Raw genomic sequence first — 26,651 nt, 5'->3', positions numbered from 1 at the left:
GAGAACATGAGCTATCCCTCTGAGAGGAGGCTGACACACTTAACCACTAACCCCATCCCTCACTGGTTTTGACTGCTGCTCTAGGGAACTTGTCCCTGTCCCCTTCCCAATACTCCCAGCCAGATGGGGATGAATGAGATCTCAGAACATCTTTAGACAAAGCCCCAGGGTGGAAAATTAGCGGCACCATCAGCACTGGCAGGGGACATTAGAAGCAGACACAGAAATTATCTACCACAGCTGCAATAAAGGTGGGCTGAGGTGATGTGGCTTAAGTCACTAACAAGTTCCCAAGGACCTTTATCTCCATTAATCACTAGCTGCGACCATAAATACAAAAAGAGTAAGAAACACCAAACCAATCTTAAATCCTTCTTTCAGAGAACTCACAACTTGGACATTTAGGGAAATTCCACTAATCTACTGCATCTCTGTATAGATAATATGAAGAAAAGAGAGCTAGCTAGATAGAAGGAGTAAAGAGCTCATTGCTGGCTGACTGCTTTATTCAAAGAATGCTGATCACTGAGGCAAACTCCGTTATATTTGTATTCCTTCTCCTTATGTGGTATGGGAATGGCATGCCTGGAGTTCTACAATGCAACAACCTTGCCTAGCACAGAGCAGCTACTCACCAAATGTTTGTGGAAGAGACAAGAGCAGGTGAAACATCAAAGAGCTGTGTGACCTAGAGTATTAGGAAAACAGAGATCAGTGGTTCTCATATGGGGACTGTTTTGCCAGCCAGAAAATACCTGGCAATGTCTAGAGACATTTTGGTTGTCACAACTAGAGAAGACCATGCTTCTGGAATCTAGTGGGTAAAGATGAGGATGCTGCCAAGCATCCTATAATATATAGGACAGCTCCCCTTACCCCAACAAAGAATTATCCTGTCCAAAATATCAATAGTGGCAGGGCTGAGAAACCCTGACACAGATAAAGGGTATATGGGTAGGGGCGCCTGGGTGGCTCAGTTGGTTAAGTGACTGCCTTCGGCTCAGGTCATGATCCTGGAGTCCCGGGATCGAGTCCCACATCGGGTTCCCTGCTCAGCGGGGAGTCTACTTCTCCCTCTGGCCCTCCCCCTCTCACGCTCTCTCTCTCTCATTCTCTCTCTCAAATAAATACATAAAATCTTTAAAAAAAAAAAAAGGGTATATGGGTATTGATACAGAATGATATATAGATTGATACATATTGATATATTTATATAAACATTTTACTTCTCCACTTAATATAGTTCATAATATTTTTTAAATATCAATGTTTAATTACAAATGATTTGTCCTACATGCCAGCAATACAAAGTGTTGCATTAGTACCACCAAAACCAAAGGAATTGGTGAGTCCAATACGTCTTTTCTCAATTTTCCATTCCTGTGCCTTTAGTGGAACATAATTGAGATCAAATTCTGGTTGTACAATCCAGGTTTAAAGTAGGTGGTAGTTTTTGATAATAACAAGCCAGAGCAGTAAAAGCTGCCTCAACCGCCCCTGCAGCTCCCAACAGATGTCCCGTGGCTCCCTTAGTTGAAGAAACTGCAAGGGCAGGTGCATGGTCTTTGAAAAGATGTTTGATAGCTTTGTTTTCAGCAGCATCTCCCAATGGGGTGGAAGTAGCATGTGCGTTGACATAGGATATCTCTTCAGGTTGCACACCTGCATCTTTTACAGCTGCAGCCATACATCTAATAAAATAAGGAAAGAAATTTATCAGAACTAAGTTTAATTCGAACACAGGAGTCCTTATATGGCTTATGAGAAAGAAATAAACATATATGCCAGATGAAGAGACTCCTTTCCTCTAATAACAGAACCCCACCATGGATTACCATAGGAGCTAGAATGCCACCTGCACAGGAATAATGAGTCACCCCCAGTACCCTGGACTGATTCAACACCATGAGATAAATACACAGGCCTATGGGTTTTATAATCTCTAACAAAATGTATTTCCATTTATTTGAACTGATATTTTTCCCTGGGGAAAAACCATGTTGACTCAAGCCTAGAATAGTTTTTCTTCTAGGAATTTTTTATCAGTGGGGTGTGTATTGTGTGTGTGTGTGTGTGTGTGTGTGTGTGTGTGTGTGTGTGTAGTGATTCTAAATGTGGAGAAAAATTTTATAACCGTGTTTTAATTTTTTCTCACATTTAAATATAAAACTTGGCATACTTCCCAATAATCTAAATATGTCTGCACCATTACTTTGGTGCTTCAAATAACCTTTCAAAATTCTATTTAGGCTTTAAGAATTCTAAATAAATGAAGTACAACGCCAAGCCAAAAAAACAAACAAATCCAAAAATAAAACATTGCTCTGGAAGCATCTTCGAAAACATCATGAATGTCAACACCTTCTGTTTTAGTTCCTGATCTCTGGGTTGCATATATTTCCTTAAGAGGCAGCTCAGGGTATAATTTGAAGTGTGATGAAGGGTTTCACCTAAATATAACTAGTTCTTCATGTAGCTGGCTACTGTGTTTGACACTTCTAGCACCAGCAATTATTTACTAAAACTCAAAAGCATAATTCAGGGGCCAGTAAATTATGGCCCTGGCCAGATGCCTGTTCTTACAAACACAGTTGACCCCTGAATAATATGGGTTTGAACTGTGTGGGTCCACTTACATGTGGATTTTTTACACTACTGTACTGTAAATGTATTTTCTCCTCCTTATGATTTTCTAAATAACACTTTCTTTTCTCTAGCTTACCTTTTGTAAGAAAACAGTATATAATACATACACAAAATACGTGTACGTTGACTATGTTATCAGGAAGGCTTTTTGTCAACAATAGCCTATTAGTAGTTAAGTTTTGGAGGAGTCAAAAGTTATACATGGATTTTTGACTGCACAGTGGGCCAGTGCCCCTGACCCCTGCATTGTTCAAAGGTCAACTGTACTTTCACTGGAGCACATCCATTCATTTTGTATTGTCTATGGCTGCTTTCACACTAGAAGACAGATTTGAATAATTGTGACAGAGACCCTATGGCCCACAAAGCTGAAAATACTATTTGTCCCTTTACAGAAAAGGTTTGCCAACCCTTGGTCAAGTTAACTGGTTAAAACATAGTATGATCGGGCGCCTGGGTGGCTCGGTTGGTTAAGTGACTGCCTTGGCTCAGGTCATGATCTCAGGGTCCTGGGATCGAGTCCTGCATCGGGCTCCCTGCTCGGCAGGGAGCCTGCTTCTCCCTCTCCCTCTCCCTGCTATTCCACCTGCTTGTTCTCTCTCTCTCTGTCAAATAAATAAATAAGAATTATTTAGGGTCGCCTGGGTAGCTCAGTCGTTAAGCATCTGCCTTCGGCTGAGGTTATGATCCCAGAGTCCTGGGATCAAGCCCTGTATCGGGCTTCCTGCTCAGTGAGAAGCCTGCTTCTCCCTCTCCCACACCCCCTGCTTGTATTCCCTCTCTCGCTGTCTCTCTCTCTGTCAAGTAAATAAATCTTTAAAAAAAAAAAAAAGAATTATTTAAAAAAACCAAAAAAATAGGGGCGCCTGGGTGGCTCAGTTGGTTAAGCGACTGCCTTCGGCTCAGGTCATGATCCTGGAGTCCCGGGATCGAGTCCCACATCAGGCTCCCTGCTCAGCAGGGAGTCTGCTTCTCCCTCTGACCCTCCTCCCTCTCATGCTCTCTGTCTCTCATTCTCTCTCTCGCAAATAAATAAAATCTTTAAAAAAAAAAAAAAAAAAACATAATATGATCTAAGCAGGCTAACCTATTAGCTAACACATTAACAGGGATTTTTTTTTTTTTTTTAACTATCTCTTCTGCAATATCAACTTGCTTTTCAAATTGTGGTCCTCAGACCAGCAGTATCAGCATCATGGGAGCTTGTTACAAAGGCAGAATCTCTAGCACCACCCCAGGCCTAGAGTCAGAATCCCTGGGTAGTGAAAAGTTAGAAAGTACTGATTTAATAACAGCAGAACCCTGTTGAAATGGCACAGAGACCAGACACAACCAGAAGGGTTGACTTTACTGTCTGAGTCTGATGAAGGGCCAAAGAGGAGGACTGTGGGAACGAGCACTCTGACAGTTGTTAAGCACAACTGGAAGTATGAAAAATTGGCAAAGACACACATGGCCCTCTTCACAACTTTACAGGCCTTAACTAAAATCCAATGTTTGTTAAGGATGTTCAAATGGTTTCAAATCTTTCAAACATGTTAAAGCAAAGAATTCAAAACCATTTTGTCTAGTCTAAAATGGAAAAACATCAAAGATACTGTACACCAAGGGCAGATACTACTATATTGGACTCCCCAATTTGAAAGTCTAATAAAATGTCTTATTTGAAGAAATATTTTAAATAGAACAAGTCTTGGGGCACCTGGGTGGCGCAGCTGGTTGAACGGCCCTTGGTTGAGTGGATCCTGGTTTCGGCTCAGGTTGTGATCTTGGGGTCCTGGGATCATGGGATCGGCGTGGACTCTGCTTGGGATTCTCTCTCCTCTCCCTCTGCTCCTCCCCCACACATGCTCTCTCTCTCTCTAATAGGTAAATAAATCTTTTAAATAAAACAAAACAAAACAAGTCTTTACCTTAAGGCACCTTCTCCTTCAGGGTCAGGCGCAGTTATGTGACCAGCATCACCTGAGAGTCCATAGCCCAAAACTTCTGCATAGATCCGGGCCCCTCGTTGAACAGCATGATCATATTCTTCCAGCACCAGCACAGCTGCACCTTCTCCCATCACAAAACCATCTCTCTTTGGATGAAATGGTCGACATGCCAACTTAGGATCAGGGTTTGTGCTCAGAGCACGGGCTCTGGAAAACCCAGCAAGAGATAAAGGACTAATGCAAGAATCTGTACCTCCAGCCACCATCACATCAGCATCACCATGGGCTATAAATCTAAAAGAGTCTCCCACAGCATGAGCTCCTGTGGTACAGGCTGTAGACACTGCATGATTGGGGCCCTTGAGTTTATATCGAATGCTGACCTGGCCTGCTGCCATATTGACCAGAATCTTAGGGACAAAGAATGGGCTGACTTTACTATAACCTTTTGTCTGAAACATCAAGGCAGTTTCAGAAACAACTTCAAGAGGAACCATTCCCATGCCAATTGCAACTCCGGTAGCCATTTGATCAGCTTCTGATTGAGGGTGCCAGCCAGAATCTTTCATGGCTAACTCTGCAGCCCCAATGGCCATAATGGTGGGAGAAGACATGGACTTGATATCGGATTTGGACACAAAGTTTTGTTCATTGAACTGACCTTCATCACAACCTCTTGGCACATAAGCAGCAACACTGCAAGGGATATTCTTATACTCCTCACCGACCAGTGAAATAATTCCACTCTCTCCTCGGATAAGACGATCCCAGACCAGCTGAGTTCCAACACCCAGAGGAGTCACTAAGCCAATGCCTGTAATGACGGCCCGCCTACGAAATCTGAACGTTGGCACAGTTCCGAAAAACCTTCTACTTCCTAATAATCGCTGGCATAATCTTGAATATAGATGAGTGCTTGTAATTTTTAATAAATTTTGCAAGCAGTTTGACAACATGGTTGAGATTCAGATGATCAGAAACACATTCCTGTAACAGATCACAACACGTTCAGGAGGTAATCACTGCCGTTTAAATAGCTTATAGGCCTAAGAAACAATAGCCGAAAACTTCTTTCAGGGGCTCGGTGTGAGCTGTTAACGAACACAGGGAAAATAACATTAACATCACTTTAATTTATACTTATCGTCAAACCAACTGTTTGGAGTTCCCTTTTTAGACTGTAAGTACCCTCAGACATTCCAAGACAAAGAGGTGAAATGATGATTCATTCAATTCACCACAACAGAATTACACCATGAAAAATATAAAGGCACTCCCAGCTTTTTATGGACTGCAGAAAGCATCCTTTATCAGGATTACTGAGGCCTTAGGCTAAGTAGTATTTCTGGTGCCAATGACACAAAAACACTTCAGAGCCTATTCTTTGAGGTAGGGGTAAGTGAACGTCATTGATCTTCAAAACGTGGAGATAATTAGGGTTTTAACCCAGGGGCGGGGTTTGGGAGTGAGGGGGCGTGGCCAACTCCCCACACCTCCTCTCAAGCACGCCACCCCCCCCCCCCGAAGAAAGCACGCCGAGAGGAAAAGAAACCAGGCCCAGGTCATCAGACTCCCCTTCTCCGATCCAACCCCCACCCGATCTGGCGGTGGAGGAGCGGAAGGAGAAGCGTAGCAAGCAGCTGATACCTTCACCAGGCCTCGGGCCGCCCGCGCAGCCGCTGTCTGCACACGCACGTCCGCTCATGCGCGCGCGCGCACGCACGCGTTACGTCTGAGTCGGGTGCGGCCGGCGGCCCTTCCTTCGCGTCACCTTGGTAGAGGTCAGACCGCGGGAGACTGTGAGGCTCAGGTTGCACGGGAGGGAACGGCCTTCGTGCGACTTCAGTGACGATGATAATCAAGAACGTGCACGGGACGGAGGAGATAGCTTTTTTGCCCATCAGAAAAGGATTTTGGGGGGGAGGGGAGGGGGGTAATGATGTCCAAATATTTCCATCTGCTGGGAGAAGGGACGCTGTCATATTCTACTGAAATCCTTGGGAAGAATTAAGGAAATTACTGTAGCCTTAAAGTTATTACTGTACCTCCCAAAGTTGTTTATAATAGTAAAGTAGAACTAACCGAAGTGCCCAACATCAGGAAATGGGTTATTTTGTAGTAAACTAAAGGCTGTGCAGCCATTTAAAATAATTTTGTAAGTGAATATTATGTGGAAAGAGGTCGAAACCATGTTAGGAGATACAGGTTACAAAATATATATACCTTGTAAAATACGTGTGTGTATATATTTATTTATTTATTTTAAGATCTGCAAGGATGTACAATGATTGTGAAGTTCCCCCATTTTTGCCTAGTCTTATTTAGTGTCTTTTCTACAATAAATATTGTTGGATCTGGGGCAGGGCTCAAAAATGCCATGCACAATGTCTAACAAGAATGGAAACAAAAACAGAGATTGTAGACATTTATTTCTAAGTGTCTAAAAAATATAATAACTTCATTTGTTCAGAGTTATCTGAATCTATAAAGGGAAAAATATAACATGAAATATTAAAAAAAAAAAAGAGCAGCAAGGTATTTATTTAGATGACCATCCGTTGCTCACATGCTATCCCAGGTATGAGGTTTGTGTCCTTTTTCTTTTTTAGATAAAGGATTGGCGATGTAATCTGCATCTGATCCTCCCAGCCATATTTGTTTCTTTCTGGACAGTGTGTCTTGAAATGATTGTTTTGTTGTTGTTGTTGTTTTTAAGATTTTATTTATTTATTTGACAGAGACAGTGAGAGAGGGAACACAAGCAGGGGGAGTGGGAGAGGGAGAAGCAGGCTTCCTACCGAGCAAGGAGCCCTATGCGGGGCTCCATCCCAGGACCCTGGGATCATGACCTGAGCCAAAGGCAGACGCCTAACGACTGAGCCACCCAGGCGCCCCTTGAAATGATTGTTTAAGAGTGCTCTGCCTTCTTTCCCAGCTCTAGAGAAGAATTTTGGTCAAGCTTAGCTTTTCCTGGTTAGTACTGAATTTAAACGAGTTTGGAAATGTACTTTCCATAAAATAGTTTAGGAAAGCACAGTATGACCTTGAGTCTTCCTTGATCCAAGGCCTATTCAGTCACTTCTTAGCATGACCTTCATTCATTAACTAGAGTTAATTTAAGAGGAATTAAACAAACACATGTGGTTATTAAATAACTAAAACTTGTGAGAAATATCCAACCTTGCTGTCCCTTTTCATTGTTTGCAATATGTTGAAATTACAGTGTGAAAAGACCTACAATATATTCTTTTGAACCCAAACTCCCATGAAACAGTTTTAATGTGTTTTTTCTTTTGTAATATCACAAGATTATCTTGGATAAGAAGTGACAAATCAATTAAAATCTTGTAGAAAAGTAAAACCACCAAAAAGTCATTTCATTTTTATTTCTACCTCTCATCTCCTTTCCTTTGATTTGGAAAGGGGTAAGAATATCTATGATACTCCAATAGCCATAAAATGATTTAGTACCGTATTCCTTGCTGGTGATGCTGATGCTGATTTAACCACGGCTGTAAACTCATGATTTCCATGAAAGCAGGGCCAATGCTTATCTACTTCACTGCTTCACAGTACCTAGCACAGTGCCAGGCTTGTAGTAGCCACTTCATAAATATTTGGTGAATGACTGAATTATGAAATGAATGAATAAACACATACACTTCTATTGGTTAGTATATATACACTACTTTGTGTGTTTTTTTACCAATGACTTTTTTTTCTTTTCACAGTAACTTTTTTATTTCATCAATTCAAGGGCTGCCTGTGTGTAAGTTATGATCATCAGTTCAGTCTTTCCTACTAGATTCAAAATCTCTTATGTCCTTCATCAGACTGCTTTGTACACAACAGGTGCTCAATAAATAATTGTTGGTTAATCACTTAATGCAATCACACAATAGTGAATCACCGTACCAGTTCCTAAAAGGCTTCACCCCTTCTCCTGTTACAGTCTTCACTGAGGTCAGTGTTTTCTTTTTTATGTCAAAACTGATCCTGGGGAAATTTAATGGGTTATTTCTTTTTTCTATTCCATTTAAGAATAGTGCCACCATGTGTCAACTCTAATGATGGTGTGCTTAATAAAGCTGGAATCCCAAAGAAAAATTTATTATTTTGGAGGAGAAAAAATAAAACAACGGAAAGTTCAATGCTGATGTAAAACTAGAACAACCTTTAGTTGAAGCGATGTTAAAGTATAAAGAGATTAAGAGTAGCCTACTATCTTCAACTTTTCTAAAGGAACTGAAAAAATATTTTCAACTTAGTGGAAGAAGCAGACAGGGAAAAGAACAAGTCAAAGTCCCTTATAATAAACCCTCTTAACAGCTGCATAAATGGTGATATCCAAGAGAGATGGTATTTACTCAAGAACTTCAACAGGAATATTGGTAAACAGTAATTTGGAATGATTTAAATTTCAGGTGATTTAAAGTAACTTACTAAATTACCCTCAAAATGATGATTTCTATGATTTTTTAGACTTGTGCATTATTATCACAGTATTAACTCTATGGCATTGGTTTTCACACTGTGCTTGCATGTTCCCCACAAAGATGCGTGGTGGCCATTATCTCTGTCAAGAGACAGGCTAAGCTGATGGCATTCTGTCCTTCCTGTCCGCCGCCCCCCCCCCCCCCACCAGCTTCAATTCTAGAGCATCTCCACGTTGGTGTTTTCTATATACTGGGTTTCCTCCTAAGAATTTATTTGGAAAAAAAAAAGTGTTACTTTAAAAAAAAAAAGTCAAAATACTATATAGTATATAATAACTTTAAGCTATCATAGGGATAAATAAATGTGAAAAAAGAAACTCAAATTAAGGTGAATATAGTTTGTGGTTAGAGACAGCTAGCTATAATTCTAGGCCCCCTTCCCCGCACCTTTCCATCCTTTAGAGTTGTGGGTAGTACATATCCAGCTAGGGACTACATTTCCCAGCCTTCCCTCTTTTATCTAGATGGGGCTTCATTTTCTCCAATTATATGGTAGAGAAAATGCTGTATGTCATTTTGGGCCCATGTGGTTAAGAAGCAGGTATGCCTTCTTTTTGCCCAACCACTAACTAAATGCAGAAGTCTCTGAGGCTCTATGGCAGGAGTTAGCCAACTACAGGCCAAATCCAGCAGGCTGCCTGTTTTTGTAAAGTTTCATGGGAATGCAGCCATGCCCATTAATATCAGAGTACTGTCTACAGAACTACAAGTGCAGAGGCAGAATTAAAGAGTTGAAACAGAGACCCTATGGCCACAAAGCCTTAAACATTACAATCTGGCCCAACAAAAAAATGTTTGTTGACCTCTATTCTACAGGATGGAAGGAGCCTGGGAGCCTGAGTCATTACATGGAGGAAAGTTGCCCATTGACTAATGACACCTGCTTTTTATTTATTTACTTATTTCTAAGATTTTATTTATTCATCAGAGAGAGAGAGGGCAGAAGCGGAGGAAGCTGCAGGCAGAGGGAGAAGCAGGCTCCCCGCTGAGCAAAGAGCCTGATACAGGACTCGATCCCAGGACCCCAGGATCATGACCTGAGCGGAAGGCAGACACTTAACTGACTGAGCCACCCAGGTGTCCCTGACACCTGCTTTTTAAACTGTTATGTGAGCAAAAAAGAAATTTCTCTTGTGTTAAGTCACTGAAAATTTTAATTACAGCTGCTAGTAACATACTATCAGTTAAACACACTAGTCTTGGAAACTGGTCCAAAAACCTACATATTAAAAACTTTTCCCACATATCTAGCAGATGAATGGTAATTGAAGCAGATGGCATAGTTCAAGGTCTTGCTCTGAGATACTGAAAGAAAACTTCAAATTTAAGAAGCAAACAGAAGATTAAGTCATCAAGAACATTTAAATAAGCTACTTATGCAAATAACTTACCTTAAAAACATAAGGTCAAGAAAAATATTTGTTGAGGTTGGAAAGGTATGTCTGCAAAGAAGGAAGCCATTGGTAAAGTACACTTTCAAGGACATGGTGAGGCAGAGAATGGATTAAAGAAGTTAGGATTCATCTTCTAAAAGGAATAAAGGACATTAATGACATGATGACTACCTGTGATACAAAGCCACAAAATAATACCTACCCTTACTATGTGAGATGCATATTTTTACTGCCAACCCCCCCCCCCCCCCATTTTATTCTATTCTGTCCTTACGGTATGTAGGTTTTATGCTGGTCACTACACGGTAAATTGAGTCCACAGCCCACTACTTTGCAACCTGCGGTTTGAAAACTACTTCTTTACAGAGACATCATACTATTTGAACTGGTACGTATGAAAAAGATTTTTCAATCATTCATCTAATTCTAAAAAGAATCTATATACCAGAAACCCAGCAGAGTATACAGACACCCGTTTGGTTTTAAACATTTGTTGCTCCTTCCTTCTGGGGTCTTTTCATCCACACGTATCTAGGAACACCTGGCAGTTTGCGAAGAGGAAGCTGTAAGATTGTTTTGTTTTGGGGAAAAGGGGTGGTTGTACTACGGGGTTTCCCCACCTTCGTGGCTGGATCAATCTAAGCCCACCCTAGGGCGTGGAAGGAGCGGATTTCTGGGACAAACGGGCCAGCAGCTCTCTGCCCCTCCTAGCTGAAGCCCCCGGGCCCTGACAACCAAGCACCCCGCCCCTTCTTTCTGACCGAAGCCCCGAGGCCCTAGCGACGATGCCCCAGTCCCTCCAGGTCCAAACCCCCGAACCTCCCGGAGCGCCCCCCCCCCCCCCGAGCCCGCCTGGCTGAGGCCGCCCCCGCCCCTCCAGACCAGTCCCCCGCCCCTCCCCGCCAAGCCCCCCCACCTTCGGGTAGAGCGCCACGCCCCTCCCGGCTCGCCGCACCGGAGGCCGCGCGCTGTAGCGCCTGCTCAGTGCGGGACGCGGCGCGCGAGGGGCGGCGACGGCCGCGGGCGCTCAAGCATGGCGGCAGCGGCGCTGGGCAGCGCGTCGGGCTCCGCGTCCCCGGCCGTGGCCGAGCTGTGCCAGAACACCCCGGAGACCTTTCTGGAGGCCTCCAAGCTGTTGCTCACCTATGCGGACAACATCCTCAGGTGCGGGGCTGAGGAGTCGCACGGGGTGCCACGCGGGCGGTGAGGGGGCGCCTGGTTGGCCTGAGTTTAGGGGCGCCCGGCTCGGGCCCCGAAGGGTGGCGAGGCCAGGAGGGACCGGGGCCTGAGCCTTGCCCCGGGTCAGAATCGGAGCCCACCGGCCAGGGGCCTCGAGACCCGGCCGGGCCACTCCCTCCCGAGAAGAGTAAGTTTCTTTGCACTTGTGACTTGGCACCTAATGTCGGGGTCCTCTAGGGTGAACTGGAGGTCGCGGGCATGGCGCACGCGGAGGGAGGTGAGAAGGCGTGCCCTAAACACTTGATTCCGATCGGGTTAACTGTCTTAATGTCAGCACAGAAATGGTAACAGCGTTTCATTCCCTTTGCGTGGATTTTCCCGAACATAGTGCCTTAGCCGCAGGCTTATGAGAAGTTAGTCTGTAAAAACCCCACCACTTCGGTAGTATTATGCTTTAATATCCACCCCCCCCCAACGTTTTGTGAATACCTTAATATTAAAGCATAATACTACCGAAGTGGTGGGGTTTTTACATTTTTATGGTCTTTTCCTGCCCACTTTTGTTGATTGAAATATTATTAACGATATTAAAGTTACAATTTTTCTCTTAATACCTGTATTCTGCTTTTCAACATGACCTTTTCAATAAGAATTAGTGAAGATTACCTTGGCTGAGAGTAATTTGTTTCATTCTCTTGTGAGCAAAATACACTTGTAGATCCTTAAGGGACCTTACAGGTTTGGGGAATTGGGAGGCAATTTTGATTATTCATTTTGAATTATTATCCACTTCAGTTCTTAGATCAAATCATGTAGTGGCTTGTGTGGGGGAGGGAAATGGAACCTAGGTTAAAGGAGCTCCAGGTGCCAGGTACTTGAGTGGGGTTACCTCATTTATCAGGTCACCATGATTACTGTCTAGGTTCTTTCTCCCACCTCACCCCCTGGTGCACTTGTTCTTCTAAGTGGCGGGTATATTGGCATGAAGTCTAAAAGGAAATTCTTAGTTTCAAGGTTATAGATTTGATGTGACCCAATTTTAGAGACACTAGTTACAAGTGTGGTGTTTTAACCCATGGCATTTCATTGTTTATGGCAATATATTGTTCATAGAGGTAACATTAAGGATTCTAAAAGTAAATTGAAGGAAAAATGAACCTTTATTATTCGCCAAATGCTATAAGGGATGTGCAGCATGTGCCGTGTACACAGCTACACAATTGTGACCTATGAGGAGACTGCCTTTCTCCTCTGTGACATCTTCTCAACTCACCTCTACCCTGTGAGGTCTAACAGCTCTTCAAAGCACAGGGATGCCAATGGACTCTGCATGAATGAACTCATAAGCTGAGTCCTCCAGATCTTATGACCTGAGACCTCCAACCTGGAAAGCCACCGAACTATTTAAACCCCATTATTCAGAAAAGGGAAGTGGCCTTGTAATAGGATTCACTTCTGCTTTTAATTTAGTGAAACCCAAAATGCTATGATCAAGGTGTTTTGAGGAAGGAAAACCTTTGCATGCAAATAATGACTTGGCATCAGAATCACCATTATAAATATTTATCAAACTCATAGAAGAAACCTTGCTTTCAGTTCATGTTACAGTCTTTCCTATGGCTTATGTTTCTGATCTTGAAAAGTTTTTATCTAAAAAGGGAATTAGGAGTCTGGAACTCATAATTGAAGATGATATGAAAAGCTACCCTTGTTTAGTTAAGTACAAGTATACCTTGTTTTATTCCTCTTCACTTTATTGTGCTTTGCAAATACTGGTTTTTGGTTTTTTGGGGTTTTTTTTTACAAATTGAAGGTTTGTGGTGTTGAGCGAGTCTATCGGTGCCATTTTTCCCAACAGCTCGCTTTGTATCTCTGTCACATTTTGGTAATTCTTGTAATATTCAAACTTTTTCATTCTTGTATTTGTTATGGTGATCCCTGATCAGTGAGCTCTTTCATTTAATTGAAATAGAGTTGACACACAATGTTACATTAGTTTCAGTAGTACAACATAGTGATTCCACAAGTCTGTACATTATACTGTGCTCACAAGTGTAGTTACCATCAGTCATATACAGTTCTATTATAATACCATTAACTATATTCCCTATATGTATCTTTTATCTCCATGACATTTTTTTTTTTTTAGTAAGCTCTGTGCCCAATGTGGGGCTTGAACTTATGACCCCAAGATGAAGAGTCACATGCTCTACTGACTGAGCCAGCCAGGCACCCCCCCTGCCCCAGTGACTTATTCCATAACTGGAAGCCTGTATCTCCCACTCCCCTTCACCTATTTTGCCCATCCCACACTCCCCCCTCCGCCCCCGCAACCATCATTTGTACTCTGTATTTATGTGTTTGATTCTGTTTTTTGTTTTTTTATCCACATATAAGTGAAATCATATGATATATTACCTTTCTCTGTTTGACTTCTCTTGTCATAATGCCACCTAGATCCATCCATGTTGTTACAGATGACAAGATCTCATTCTTTTTTTATGGCTGAGTAATATTCCGTTGTATATATATACTCCATCTTCTTTATCCTGCAATCAGTTATTTTTGATGTTAATATTGTTTTGGGATGCACCAACTGCACCCACATAAGATGGCAAACTTAATCTATAAATGCTGTGTGTGTTCTGACTGCTCCACCCATTGGCCCTTCTCCTGTCCCTCTCTTTTCCTTAGGCCTCCTGGTGTCCTGACACACAATAATAATTTAAATTAGGCCAATCAATAACCCTGCATTGGCCTAAGTGTTAAAGTAAAAGGAAAGGGTGCACATCTCTTACTGTAAATCCAAAACTAGAAGTGATTCAGCTTAGTGAGGAGGGCACGTCAAAATCCATGATAGCCCAAAAGCTAGGCCTGTTGTACCAAACAGCCAAGTTGCAAATGCAAAAGAGAAGTTCTTGAAGGAGATTAAAAGTGCTACTCCAGTGAACACACAAATGATGAGCCTTATTGCTACTAATGGAAGAAGTTTTAGTGGTCTAGATAGAGGATGAAGCCAGCCACTTTGGTTTTTTCTCCTAAAAACCAAAGCCTAATCCCGAGCAAGGCCTTAACCTCTTCAGTTCTCTGAAGGTTGAGAGAGGTGACAAAGTTGAAGAAGAAAAGTTGCAAGCTAGCAGAGGTTGGTTGATGAGGTTTAAGGAAAGAAGCTGTCTCCATAACACAAAAGAGCAGGGTGAAGTAGCAAGTGCTGATGAGAAGCTGCAAGTTATCCAGAAGACCTAGCTAAGATGATTCATGAAGGTGGCTACACTACAACAGGTTTTCAGTGTAGACCAAATAGCCTTTGATTGGAAGAAGATGCCATCAAAGATTTCATAGCTAGAGAGGAGAAGTCAATGTCTGGCTTCAAAGGACAGGCTGACTTTTATGTTAGGGATTAATACAACAGGTGACTTTAAGTTGAGGTCAGTGCTTATTAACCATGCTGAAAATCCTAGGGCCCTTAAGAATTATGCCAGATCTACTTGGCCTATACTCTATAAATGGAAGAAACAAAGCCTGGGTGATAGCACATCATCCATCATTGACAATGCACCTGGTCACCTAAGAGCTCTGATGGAAACGTACAATGACATAATGTTGTTTTCATGCCTGCTAACACAGCATCCGTTCTGCAGCCCATGGATCAAGGAGTCATTTGGACTTTGAAGTCTTTTATTTTAACATTTACATTTTGTAGAGCTATAGCTGCCATAGATAATAATTCCTCTGATGGATCTGGGCAAAGTAAGTTGGAACCTTTTGGAAAGGATTCACCATTCTAGATGCCATTAACATTTGTGATTCATGGAAGGAGGTCAAAACATCAACATTAATAGGTGTTTGGAAGAAATTGATTCCAATCCTCATGGATGACTTTGGGGGATTCAAAACTTCAGTGGAGGAGGGAACTGCAGATGTGGTGGAGATAGCAAGAGAACTCAAATTAGAAGTGGAGCCTACAGATATAGCTAAATTGCGGCAATCTCATGATAAAACTTTCATGGATGAGGACTTGCTTTTTATGGATTAGCAAAGGAAGTGGTTTCTTGAGATGGAATCTACTCCTGGTGATGATGCTGTGAAGATTGTTGAAATCACAACAAAGAATTTAGAATATAACAAACTTTCTTGCTAAAGCAGCAGCAGGGTTTGAGGGGATTGCGTCCAATTTTGAAAGATGTTCTATCAAACAGCATTGCATGCTACAGAGAAATTGTTCATGAAAGGAAGGGTCAATTGATGTGGCAGATTTTACTGTCTTGTTTCAAGAAATTGCCACACCCACCCCAACCTTTAGCAACCATCAATATTGAGGCAAACCCTCCACCAGCAAAAAGATTACAACTCGAGGCGCCTGGGTGGCTCAGTTGTTAAGGGTCTGCCTTCGGCTCAGGTCATGATCCCAGGGTCCTGGGATCGAGCCCTGCATTGGGCTCCCTGCTCCGTGGGAAGCCTGCTTCTCCCTCTCCCACTCCCCCTGCTTGTGTTCCCTCTCTCGCTGTGTCTCTCTCTGTCAAACAAATAAATAAAATCTTTAAAAAAAAAATACAACTCACTGAAAATTCATATGGTAGTTAGCATTTTTTAGCATTAAAGTATGCTTAATTAAGGTATGTGTACAATTTTTTAAGACATAATGCTATTAAAGACTTAATAGACTACAGTATAGTATAAACATAACTTTTATATGCAGTGGGAAATTTTAAAAATTCATTTGACTTGCTTTAGTGTAATTTTCACTTTATTACAGTGGTCTAAACCCTAACCTATAATATCTCAGAGGTGTGCATATAATAGTAGTAGTCCCTGCTCTTATATTAGAATTAAAACTCCTTTAGGCTTCAGGAAGTTAGAAAACACGCTTTATTCCACTTCTAAGTCCAGTGAGTTGTTAACCTCTTAACAGAAAAGCCCCTGATCTCTTCTTGATCTCTAGCTACACTATCTTACAGATCCGTTAAACTAACTTATTTAAGAGTAGAAAAAAACCAAGGTTTCTGTTCCTTTTGCTGTTTTGGGAAATCAATCAGTGTTAGAGATAAGGGACTGTGTAAGGGATGTTGTCTTGATATATCTTGTTCCTGCCTCAGGGTTTGACATAGTATTTTATGAAATGAATGCTGAAATGAGAATTTCATTAGTAGGTTTTGTTTTGTTTTTAACAGCAATACTTGTCACTGCACTCAAGTGAAGATAATACCTTTGATTACATTTCAAATTTCTGCTTCAGGTGATGTTTACCTATTCCCCAACTAACAGTTATAAAGCCAATGAAATTATAGAATAAAACATAAGCTAATTTGCATGCACAATATGCTATGGGTTTGAACTTTTTACTTTTCTTTTTTTTAGTTCACTGACTTTTAGATAAAGATGAGCTGTCCTCAATAATATCTACTTTGCAAAGTTTATAATAGTTTGACTAGCATTCCACATGTGTTCCTTAGATAATTAGCTCCTTTAATTCTTTAAAAAATATGTTTGATGTTCCACTAATTTCCTTTGCAAACTGCACACAGTTATTGGTTACAAACTGCACTGCGTATGATTGGGAAGGGCCAAAAACGGAAAGTGGTTTCTTCCAAGAAAATAAATATGTTTAGGAGAAAGACGCAAGTATGGAAAATAGCCACAGCATAAAATCTAGAGAACAATTGGAAGACAGTGTTCAAGCAGTTACATGTTTATGTCGAGATAGTCCAGGGACCTAGTGTGGAAGAGTTTTGAGAATGGAGGTTTGGTAAGATGGGATGGGTTCATGGAATAGCAGAGAACATATATTTGACATAAGAGGCAAAAGAAAATGATTGTACTTTCTAGAGTCAAAGAGAAACATGAAGGAGTTTCATGTGGAATAATGATGTAAGAAGACACAAGGCATGGGTTTCATTTGTGAAGCTATTACAGTAATCATAAGCATAAATGGGGATAGAATAGAGAAAGAACTATCAGAGGCAGGGCTTGGCAGTTCTTGATGACTGAATGCAAGGAGTAGAGCCGGTAAAGAGAGGAGACAAAATAACCCAAATAACTTCAGGTTTCTAATCTAGGTGACTGTTGACAACTGGAGAAATTTAGAGAGGATTGGTCAGTTTGTTGGCATATTGTATGGTGGAGAGTATGTAAGCTTTGTAGTAAGACCAGTGGGTTTAAATCCCAGTCAACCATTTCCTAGGAGTGTGGTTATAGGCAATTTATGTAAAGTCTCTGGGTTTCAGTTTCCTCATTTTTTTTCAGTTTCCTCATTTTTAAGAGGAAAGAAAAATGCCTGCATTATAAGATTGTTGCAAAAGAGAAATGAAGGCACACACGTTATCTGTTGTTACCATTATTCAGTTTTTCATGTTGAACAAGCTAGATTATGTGTATGTTTCCCTTTTTGTCAGCTATATAGAATGGTAGAGTTAGAGCCAGAGATGGTTCCCAGATGGTTCTAAAGATGTTTTTGAAAAATTTACATGTATCTCAGAATGATAGATTTTCAGAAGGACTAGAAACATTTTTTTAAATGGCCTACAAACCACCTTTTTGATTAGTAATAATACAAGATTATAGGATCTCTCGTGTACTAAATTTCCATTTATGTAAACCCTTTCTGAGATTATGCATTCTAAAGAGGTAGAGGGCTAGTAAATGGTTAGATATATTTAATTATCAGCATTTCTGAAATTCTGAAATAGAAACATTTAAGTTTTTCTTTTTTCTGAGTCTGTGACCTCAGTAGGAAGCTACATGTCTTAAAATCTTTTTTGGGCACCTGGGTGGCTCAGTCAGTTAAGTGTCTGCCTTTGGCTCAGGTCATGATCCCAGGGTCTTAGGATCAAGCCCTTCATCAAGCCCTGCATAGGGCTCCCTATTCAGCAGGGAGCCTGCTTCTCCCTCCTCCTCTGCTATTCCCCCTGCTTATGTGCACGCTCTCTCTCTCAAATAAATAAAATCTTTAAAAAAAAAAAATCTTTTTTTTTAAAGATTTTGTTTTTTAATTTATTTTAGAGAGCAGGGGTGGGGGGGGCTGGGACTCAGAAGGGAAAGGAACAGGGAAAGAATCCCACGCAGACCCCATGCTGAGCACAGAGCCCGACATGGGGCTTAATCCCATGATTCCAAGATCATGACCTGAGCTGAAACCAAGAGCCGGACCCTCAACTGACTGAGCCACCCAGGTGCCCCAGTGTGTCTTAAGATCTTAATTATATGGTCTATTATAACTTTCAAGGTGAAAAGCATGACTTTTTTCTACCATTCAGTTGTAAAAACAAAGACAACTAGGGGGTAAGACAACTAGGAAGACACCAAAATATGTTCAAAGTGGTGGTGAGTGGGTCAGGACATTTTGCTGCCCGTTCAAGGTCCCATTCTTTCAACATCATCCAACAAACAACCAAAAAAAAAAAAAGGGGGGGGTGCAAAATTATTGCTAACAAGCAAGATAAATATTACAAGTTGCAGAAATAGTTAAGGGTCAGCAGAGGTAGAAACATTGCACATTGAAGAATTACAGCAAAAAATATTTGAGAAAAGTCTGCACAGGAAATTAAGTTAATGGAAGAAGAAAATGAAGCAAAAATAAAGGTGATCCTTAGGGGTACTTTAGACACTGCAAGATAAGGAGAATAGTAATGAGTTCAAGGATGGTGGATGCGCTGAGATGATGCTGTGAAGCTAGAGATTTAGAAAGTGGTACTTTTCCAAGGGTAGGAAATAGGATCTGTTGGATTTGAGCTCTAATGGCTTTATGGCCCAGTTCTCTAAGCCTGTGAGGGCTTCAGGACGAACTTTTGGCACTATTGTGTGTTCAGTACTATGGCTGGTGTGCTCAACATATTTAAAAAGAGGAAGATAGGATTTGAGTAACTGGACATTACTGTTGGTTTTTTGGGTTTTTTGTTTGTTTGTTTGCATTATGTTTTTAGTGAGAAAAACAGATAAATGGTATGTAAGGCCCATAGATGTTAAAAGGTAGAAAATTGCTGACTAGACTAGAGCATGATTTACTTTGAAACATGTATCAAAATAATAAGCTGTATCAGATCAACTAGTCTAGGTTTTATAAGAATTTTTAAACACTGGTGAAAGAGGGAGGAAAAACTAGAAAATTAAAGCCAGAGAAAGACTTTGATCATGTAAAAATCTGGAAGCTATTGGGGAAAAAATAGGTAAAAAAAAAAAAAAAATCAGGCAGTTTTGCACCAGTAGATTATATCATCCTGGTGGTACTGATGTTTATGACCCTGTGAAATGTGTTGAATATCATGAAAAGATGCTTCATTTATCTATAACTGGCATTGATAAATGTAGGAGTATTGTATAGTTTAATGTTTTTTGTTTAAGTGGTAAGAAAAGGAGGCACACTTATGATATAATGTGGCATAAAAGCCAGGTTGCTAAATATCTTGCTGTGCTCAGGGCAGTCCCCTACAACAAAGACCTCAAATGTCAACAATGCCAAGGTTGAGAAACTCATTTAAAACACAGAATAAAAGAATAGAGCATATATTTTTCTTTGTGTTTTTCAACCACCTGTGATGCTCAAAAGACCTGTGTTGAAGAACAGTGTTTTTGTTTTTAATTTCCAATTTTTTGTGGATCTATAACTTTGTAAAGTACTATAAAAATTTCATGGCAAATCAAATTGTTAGAAAAATAGCTGAGTAGTCTCAATTTCTGCACTTCTCATGAATGACTAGCAAGGAGTTTATAGATGGGCACCAGTCTGTGGACATTCTGAATAACACTATTTTAGAGCTTTATCTCTGAATATTCTGTAATAAACTTGCATAATTTTTGAAATTAAGGAAAAGTTTAAAGCAGATTCATGTATTTATGACAGTTTGGCAATAGAGAGTTGCTTGATGGAAAACAAATGTGAAATATGTTGCAATTTCCACAATTAAATTAGAACAAGAATGGTTAATGAGTTGCTAGCCTTTGTCCACCATCCCCATTCCATACCCCAGGCAGATGGCCTCAGCACTCCTTCCTATGGACCCTGACACAGCCTCAGAATCCTTCTTAAAATAGTGCTAATAGAAGCCACTACTATTGTGAGGGGGTTTGTGTCAGATATGAAATCTACTCATCGGGACACCTGGGTGGCTCAGTTGGTTAAGCGTCTGCCTTTGGCTGAGGTCATGATCCCTGGGTCCTGGGATTGAGTCCCCCATCAGGCTCCTTGCTCAGCGGTGGCCTACTTCTCCCTCTGCCTGCCACTCCTCCTGCTTGTGCGTGCTCTCTCTGACAAATAAATAAAATCTTATAAAAAAATTACTCATCATCCTAATTATGTTCTGAAGGCTTTTTGAGTGTAATACTGTGGTTCTTTTTTTTTTTAATCAATTTATTTGAGAGAGAACATGAGCAGGGGGGAGGATCACAGGGAGAGGGAGAAGCAGACTCCTCGCTGAGCTGAGCAGGGAGCAGGGAGCCCGACGTCGATCCCAGGACCCCGGGATCATGACCTGAGCCAAAGGCAGACGCTTAACTGACAGCCCCACCCAAGTGCCCCAATACTGTGATTATCTTAACCTTGTATTTTTTTCTGATTTTTTAAACAGCCTTTCTGATTTATCAAGGTTATTAAAAATCTCAAAGCTTTTCATATGCTGGTCTCATCCCATGTATGCTATTCAAAATCTTAATCATGGTAAAAAAAAAATTGGCTGTGACAAAAATATATCTTAAGCTGAAACAGAACTTAAGAGTAAAAGCAATCATTGGTCTAGGGAAGAAAGAAAATCAAGTGACTCTAAGGTATACCTGGGTTTGTATTTGTCAGAGGTAAAGTGTTTGAGGAACTGTGATCCATTTTTATATAGCTTCTTAGTTTTTTTTTATTCATTCATTTCACAAGTATTTATTAACTGTCATCTGTGCATCAGGCACCATTCTTGATTGAGATCCATCAGAACAAAATAGGCAAAACCTACACCCATGTCTGGAGCTTACCTAGATTTTTTTCTTAGCAACCTAAAAACTCATAAAGGTATGTGGCTTTAACAGCATAGAATGAAAATGTTGCATGGGTTTCCCTTATGGAAGCATTAATATTATCAGCTATGAAATTAAACAGTAAGGTGGTAGTAAATGTATATTGAGGTAAGAATCACAGAATCAGGCTATTTTTCCGGACTGTGCTTCCTCTTTCTTTAAAGTTGGGAACTATAATACCTTGTAGCAGTGTAGCCAATATAAAATGTAAAAAGGAGTGCAAAAACACTGTGGAAAGTATAAATTGTTATATATAATCAAACTTTTTTTATTTAAATCAGAAACCCTAATGATGAAAAATATAGATCTATCCGGATTGGAAACACAGCTTTTTCTACTAGACTCTTACCTGTCAGAGGAGCTGTTGAATGTTTATTTGAAATGGGCTTTGAAGAGGTAAGTTGAAGGGTTTCTTCTCCCCCGTTCATATATAAAGAATTTATTATAATGTTGATGGATAATTATCTAAATAAGGTAATATTTTTAAATTAATGGATCATTTTGGAAATCTGCAGAACTAGTTACTTCTTCACCTATTAGACATTTAAAAGTCACAGTAAATATATTTTAAAATCACAGTAAAATATAACAACTCTCCCACAGGGAAAATTCTTACAAGTTTTAATCTTTTAGAACAGGGAGGTCAGACATACAACCCAAAGACCAAATTGTGGGTCATTTTAGACTTTTAGCAAAAATCTGATTTGTAAGTACACACGAATTCTAGTAGGATCTAGTCGTCTGTCTCCAGTAAGAAATGAAAAGAGTAAATACAGAAAAGGTGAGTTCAATTGCTACATGTAAGGGATTTCTTCTGTGACAGAAGAGAAGAATCTCAGTATGTTTTTTTGTTTTTTAATCAAAATAAAAGTTTGGTGTTTTCATCTTCTGGAATCTTGTACATAGCTTAATTTTTTTTTTAAAGATTTTATTTATTTGACAGAGAGAGAGCACAAGTAGGCAAAGAGGCAGGCAGAGGGAGAGGGAGAAGCAGGCTCTCCACTGAGCAGGGAGCCCGATGTGGGGCTCGATCCCAGGATTCTGGGATCATGACCTGAGCCGAAGGCAGCCGCTTAACCAACTCAGCCACCCAGGCGCCCCAGTACATAGCTTAATTTTATGACACAATGAAAGTAGTTATCAATATTGTCAATTTTCTTTATGTATATATGCTTAACCATTTTTAGTTTATGGAATACTGAAAGAACTTGAACCAGGTTGTGGATACACGGTAGTCCATAGCAGTCAGAAATGTCAAGGCTATAGAAATTGTTAAAGAGATCTGCTGAGTTGCCATAAGAAGTACTTTCCTTCCTGCCTCTCTGCTTTTCTCCCCAGATTCTGTTCCTAGGCCCTGAAGGGTACAGTAGTGAACTAGAGAAATAGATCCCATCTCACATGGAGCCTGGTTCTAATAGGTTAGACAAACAGTAGACATGAAAGCAAAGATGAGTGCAAAGAGGAAAATACGGCATGGTGATATACTAAAAAGCAACTGTAGAGGTGGGCAGCTACGTAAGAATGAGTGGTTAGGGAAGGCCTTTCAGGAGATAATATTTGAGCTGGGACCTAAATGAAAAGAAGCATTTCAGGTACCTGAAGCCCTCAGGTAAGAGTACTTCAAACAGAAGGATTCACATATGCAACAGACTTCTAGCAGGATTAGCTTTGGCACAGAAAGTAGCTACACAGGCCAGCAGAATCCAGGGTGTGCGGTTTTGAGGACTGTGATAAAGACTTGGACTTCATTCTAAGTGAGATGGGAAACCATAGGAAGGTTCTAGGTATGGAATAATATTTTAGCTGTTGTAAAGTGAATGTTCTGGATGTTCTGGGGTGGGGGCAAGAGATGAAGCAGGGAGACCAGTTAGAAAGCTTTTATCAGCCTAAAGGAGAAACAAAAATGGTTTGAAAATGGTTCCGTGAGGGCAGAGCCTTTTATCTTTTTGTCCCCTCTTGCTAGCTCCTAGAATACATTGAGGCACGCAGTAAACATTTGTTGAATTAAAGACTGTTGGCAGTGGAGATGGGGGAAAAGTAGAGGCATCTAGAATTTTTTTTTTTTTTAAGCAGAGCCTGCAGGACTTGATGAATTGATTGTGGGGTACAAGGGAAAGGAAGGAATCGGATACTACTAGGCTTTGGTTTGAGCATCTAAGTGGATGCAAGTACCATTAATTCAGATTGAGAAATCTTGGAGTGTAGCAGATGCCAGGAGAAATCACTGCTTCCTCTTTTGGGTGATTATAACCGAAACACTGTTAACCATTCAAGTAGAGATAACAAGTAGGCAGTTGGATATATGAGTCTGTAACTCAAAAGGAGAGGTCAGCCTGGAGATATAAATTATGTTGTCATCTGCTTGTTGGTTACCGACATCTGAACATAAAGAACTTAAAGGGATAGGAGGAAAAATTGAGAACATGGCTGATTTTGTTCAAGGAAATACAGACTTTTGAGTTAAATGACAGAAAAATTTAGTAAATGACAACTGGAAACTACTGATTTCTCAGTTTTGAAGTGTCACATATTCTGTAGAGTCATATTTGTCTTTTCATTCAACAAATATTTGAGTGCTGGGTATGATGACAACCATCCCAGTTTGCCTGGGGCTGTCCTGGGTTTAGTACTCAAAATCCCACATTCTAGAAAACCCGTCTCAGGCAGACCCAAAGGTTGGGCACACCAGTGCCAGGTAACAAGCTAGATTGAGACTTGCAGTAGTATTTGACACAAATGGAGCGACAGTTTCAGAAAAGATTAACATGCTTTGATCAGACTAATTTGTACTTCAAATTTCTGATTGTCTTCAGATGTCATACCTCAGGACCCATCTGCAATAAATTTTTTTTTTAAGATTTTATTTATTTATTTGACAGAGCGAGAGAAAGCACAAACGGGGAGCGGCAGGCAGAGGGAGAGGGAGAAGCAGGCTCCCCGAGGAGCAGGGAGCCCAACGTGGGCCTCAATCCCAGGACCCTGGGATCATGACCTAAGCCAAAGGCAGTCGCTTAACCAACTGAGCCACCCAGGCGCCCCTGCAATAAATGTTTTATCAGTGTGGCTAAGTTGCAGAAGGAACCAATGGAACTGCAATTGAACTCTACCATTAGAAAGAAACTCAGTAGGCTTTAAGATGAAGTAGGAATCTCAGACCCATCCCCAAAATGTTCAGGTATATATTAAAATCCTGGGTACTTTTGGGCCTACTTGCTTCTGAGGCTACATTCTTTGTGAAAATTTTGAGAAGGAGGTTGAGAAAGACTGGGATCCGCATGGATATGCGACTCCTCCGGCTTCCTGAGTGGAGTGGTTCTCATCAGGTACCATAAGGAGGAGGGCAGTTTTGGTTGTTTTGGTGACTAAAAGATATTACCAGCATTTAGTGGGCAGGAGCCAGGTTTGCTTAACATCTGACAGTGAGAATTGTCTTAGCAAAAATGTGTTGAGAAATACGGATTTTGTTAAATACTGGGATTCTCATTAATTTCTTAAAATGTTATTGGATCTAGTGCATTAAGCCTGTCATTTTGTCCTTTTGTGAAAATACAGTGCTGTTGATGAAACTTTTTGGTATAGACACTTTGGCCATAATCCTACATTCTTTTAGGACTGGTCCTGAAAAGTTAGAAGGGAGGGGAGCAAGGCACAAGCAGCATCTCTGTCTTATCAGGGCCTTCTCTGTGGTATGGACTGAACATAGATCCAGATAGCTGTTATGCTGGATTTCTACCTTGGCCCATGGTGTCTTCTACCTCTCTCAGTGCTGCTCAACTAACGTTATGAGATGGGAAGCATCCGTATTTGGTTTTAACCTAGATACCTGGTTTCTAAAGAGAAACCTCATCAGAGATGTGAGGTGGTTCCTTTCTAATGTTGGAAAATCGTTGTGATCCAATGCTAATCATATATGTCATCATCACAGCTGTAGAAATATTCTCTTTTTGCTCAACACTTCCAACTATTAGTACAAGCTTATGGTTTTTGGTCTCTGTTCAGTCTAAGATGTAGTCAATTATAGCTTAACAATTAAGGTTTACTCCAACAATTATTTTGTAGCATCAGGCAGATTATTTTACTTTTCTGAGCTTTCATATTTTCATATAAAGAATAGTGATAAACCTAATACCTACATTTCAGGGTGATTGTGAGGGTTACTTGAGATAACATACATAAAATGTTTAGCATAGCACCTAGAACACATGAACACAATAAATGATAGTTTTGTTTTTACAGCTATTATGGGTAATGAATATATAGAGCTTAATGGCCTCTTCTAGCTTTTTAAAAGGGATTCATATGGAATTAATTTTCATGTCATTAGTGAGAAATGTGTTGGTCAGTTGATTCTGATAGGTCTGCCATCACCAGGGAAATAGGTCATTCTCAGTTGTGAAGCTTAAATTAAGCTTAAAATCTGCAAGTCTGTCTACTACACGTTAACAATCATTTTATCTCATATGCAGTTGGTGGAATTAATTATTTTAACACTGTTGCTTCTCAATGCCTTGAAACTTGATTGAAGATATTTTCATTTAACTTTTGTTTTGTAATTTGCTGACTATTTTACAATGTGAGCTTTGTTGTAATGTTTGTTGTATCTTAAAGCACTCTGATTATATGATGGGTATTTATTAAATGAATCACCACTTGAAGAACAGGATTTTTGTTTGATTGTTTTGTTTGGACCACCTTTGTATTACTGTTGACAATCCATAGTTTTGAATTGACCATCAGGCTGTACTTCTTGTTTTCTTGGAAAAATTAGTGGACCCTATATCCAAACTTCTAATCATGTAGCTATTCTTTAAAGTCTTGGGTTTAGGAGATTCAAAGGTTGTTTTATATATAACTTCTTGACCCTGGATCATTTTGTATGGCTGCATCTCTAGTAATTACTATTATTTCATAAGGAATTTCACAGAGAATAGTAGTATCATATACTATTGCAGAGAAGATAGGAATGTGCATTTTTATAATTCTTATGAGACTTTGTGACTTATTATTTC

The 26,651-nt window shown here is 40.4% G+C and overlaps 2 protein-coding genes across 4 annotated transcripts in view; one reads left to right on the top strand and one right to left on the bottom strand.

Moving 5' to 3' along the window:
* Positions 1–1,204: 1,204 nt before the first annotated feature.
* OXSM (3-oxoacyl-ACP synthase, mitochondrial) lies at positions 1,205–6,891 on the bottom strand. The gene is given in 4 exon segments (XM_036109204.2): positions 1,205–1,423; positions 1,425–1,691; positions 4,560–5,671; positions 6,228–6,891. Coding segments are annotated over 3 exon segments (1,377 nt in total). The 5' UTR covers positions 5,537–5,671; positions 6,228–6,891; the 3' UTR covers positions 1,205–1,290.
* A 4,552-nt stretch (positions 6,892–11,443) lies between these two features.
* NGLY1 (N-glycanase 1) overlaps positions 11,444–26,651 on the top strand; it is a 56,610-nt gene continuing 41,402 nt past the window's right edge. Inside the window, exons 1-2 of one of the 3 annotated variants that reach the window (XM_036109196.2) lie at positions 11,444–11,634; positions 21,924–22,038. In XM_036109196.2, the coding sequence (XP_035965089.1) occupies positions 11,504–11,634; positions 21,924–22,038 (246 nt within the window). In that variant the 5' untranslated portion in view covers positions 11,444–11,503. The remainder of the gene's footprint in view (positions 11,635–21,923; positions 22,039–26,651) is intronic. The other 2 variants (XM_036109184.2, XM_036109174.2) reach the window with 2 other exon arrangements.

Source organism: Halichoerus grypus, chromosome 1 (genome assembly GCF_964656455.1).
Source record: "Halichoerus grypus chromosome 1, mHalGry1.hap1.1, whole genome shotgun sequence".
Classification (NCBI taxonomy): domain Eukaryota; kingdom Metazoa; phylum Chordata; class Mammalia; order Carnivora; family Phocidae; genus Halichoerus; species Halichoerus grypus.
This window is presented reverse-complemented; position numbering and strand designations above follow the sequence as displayed.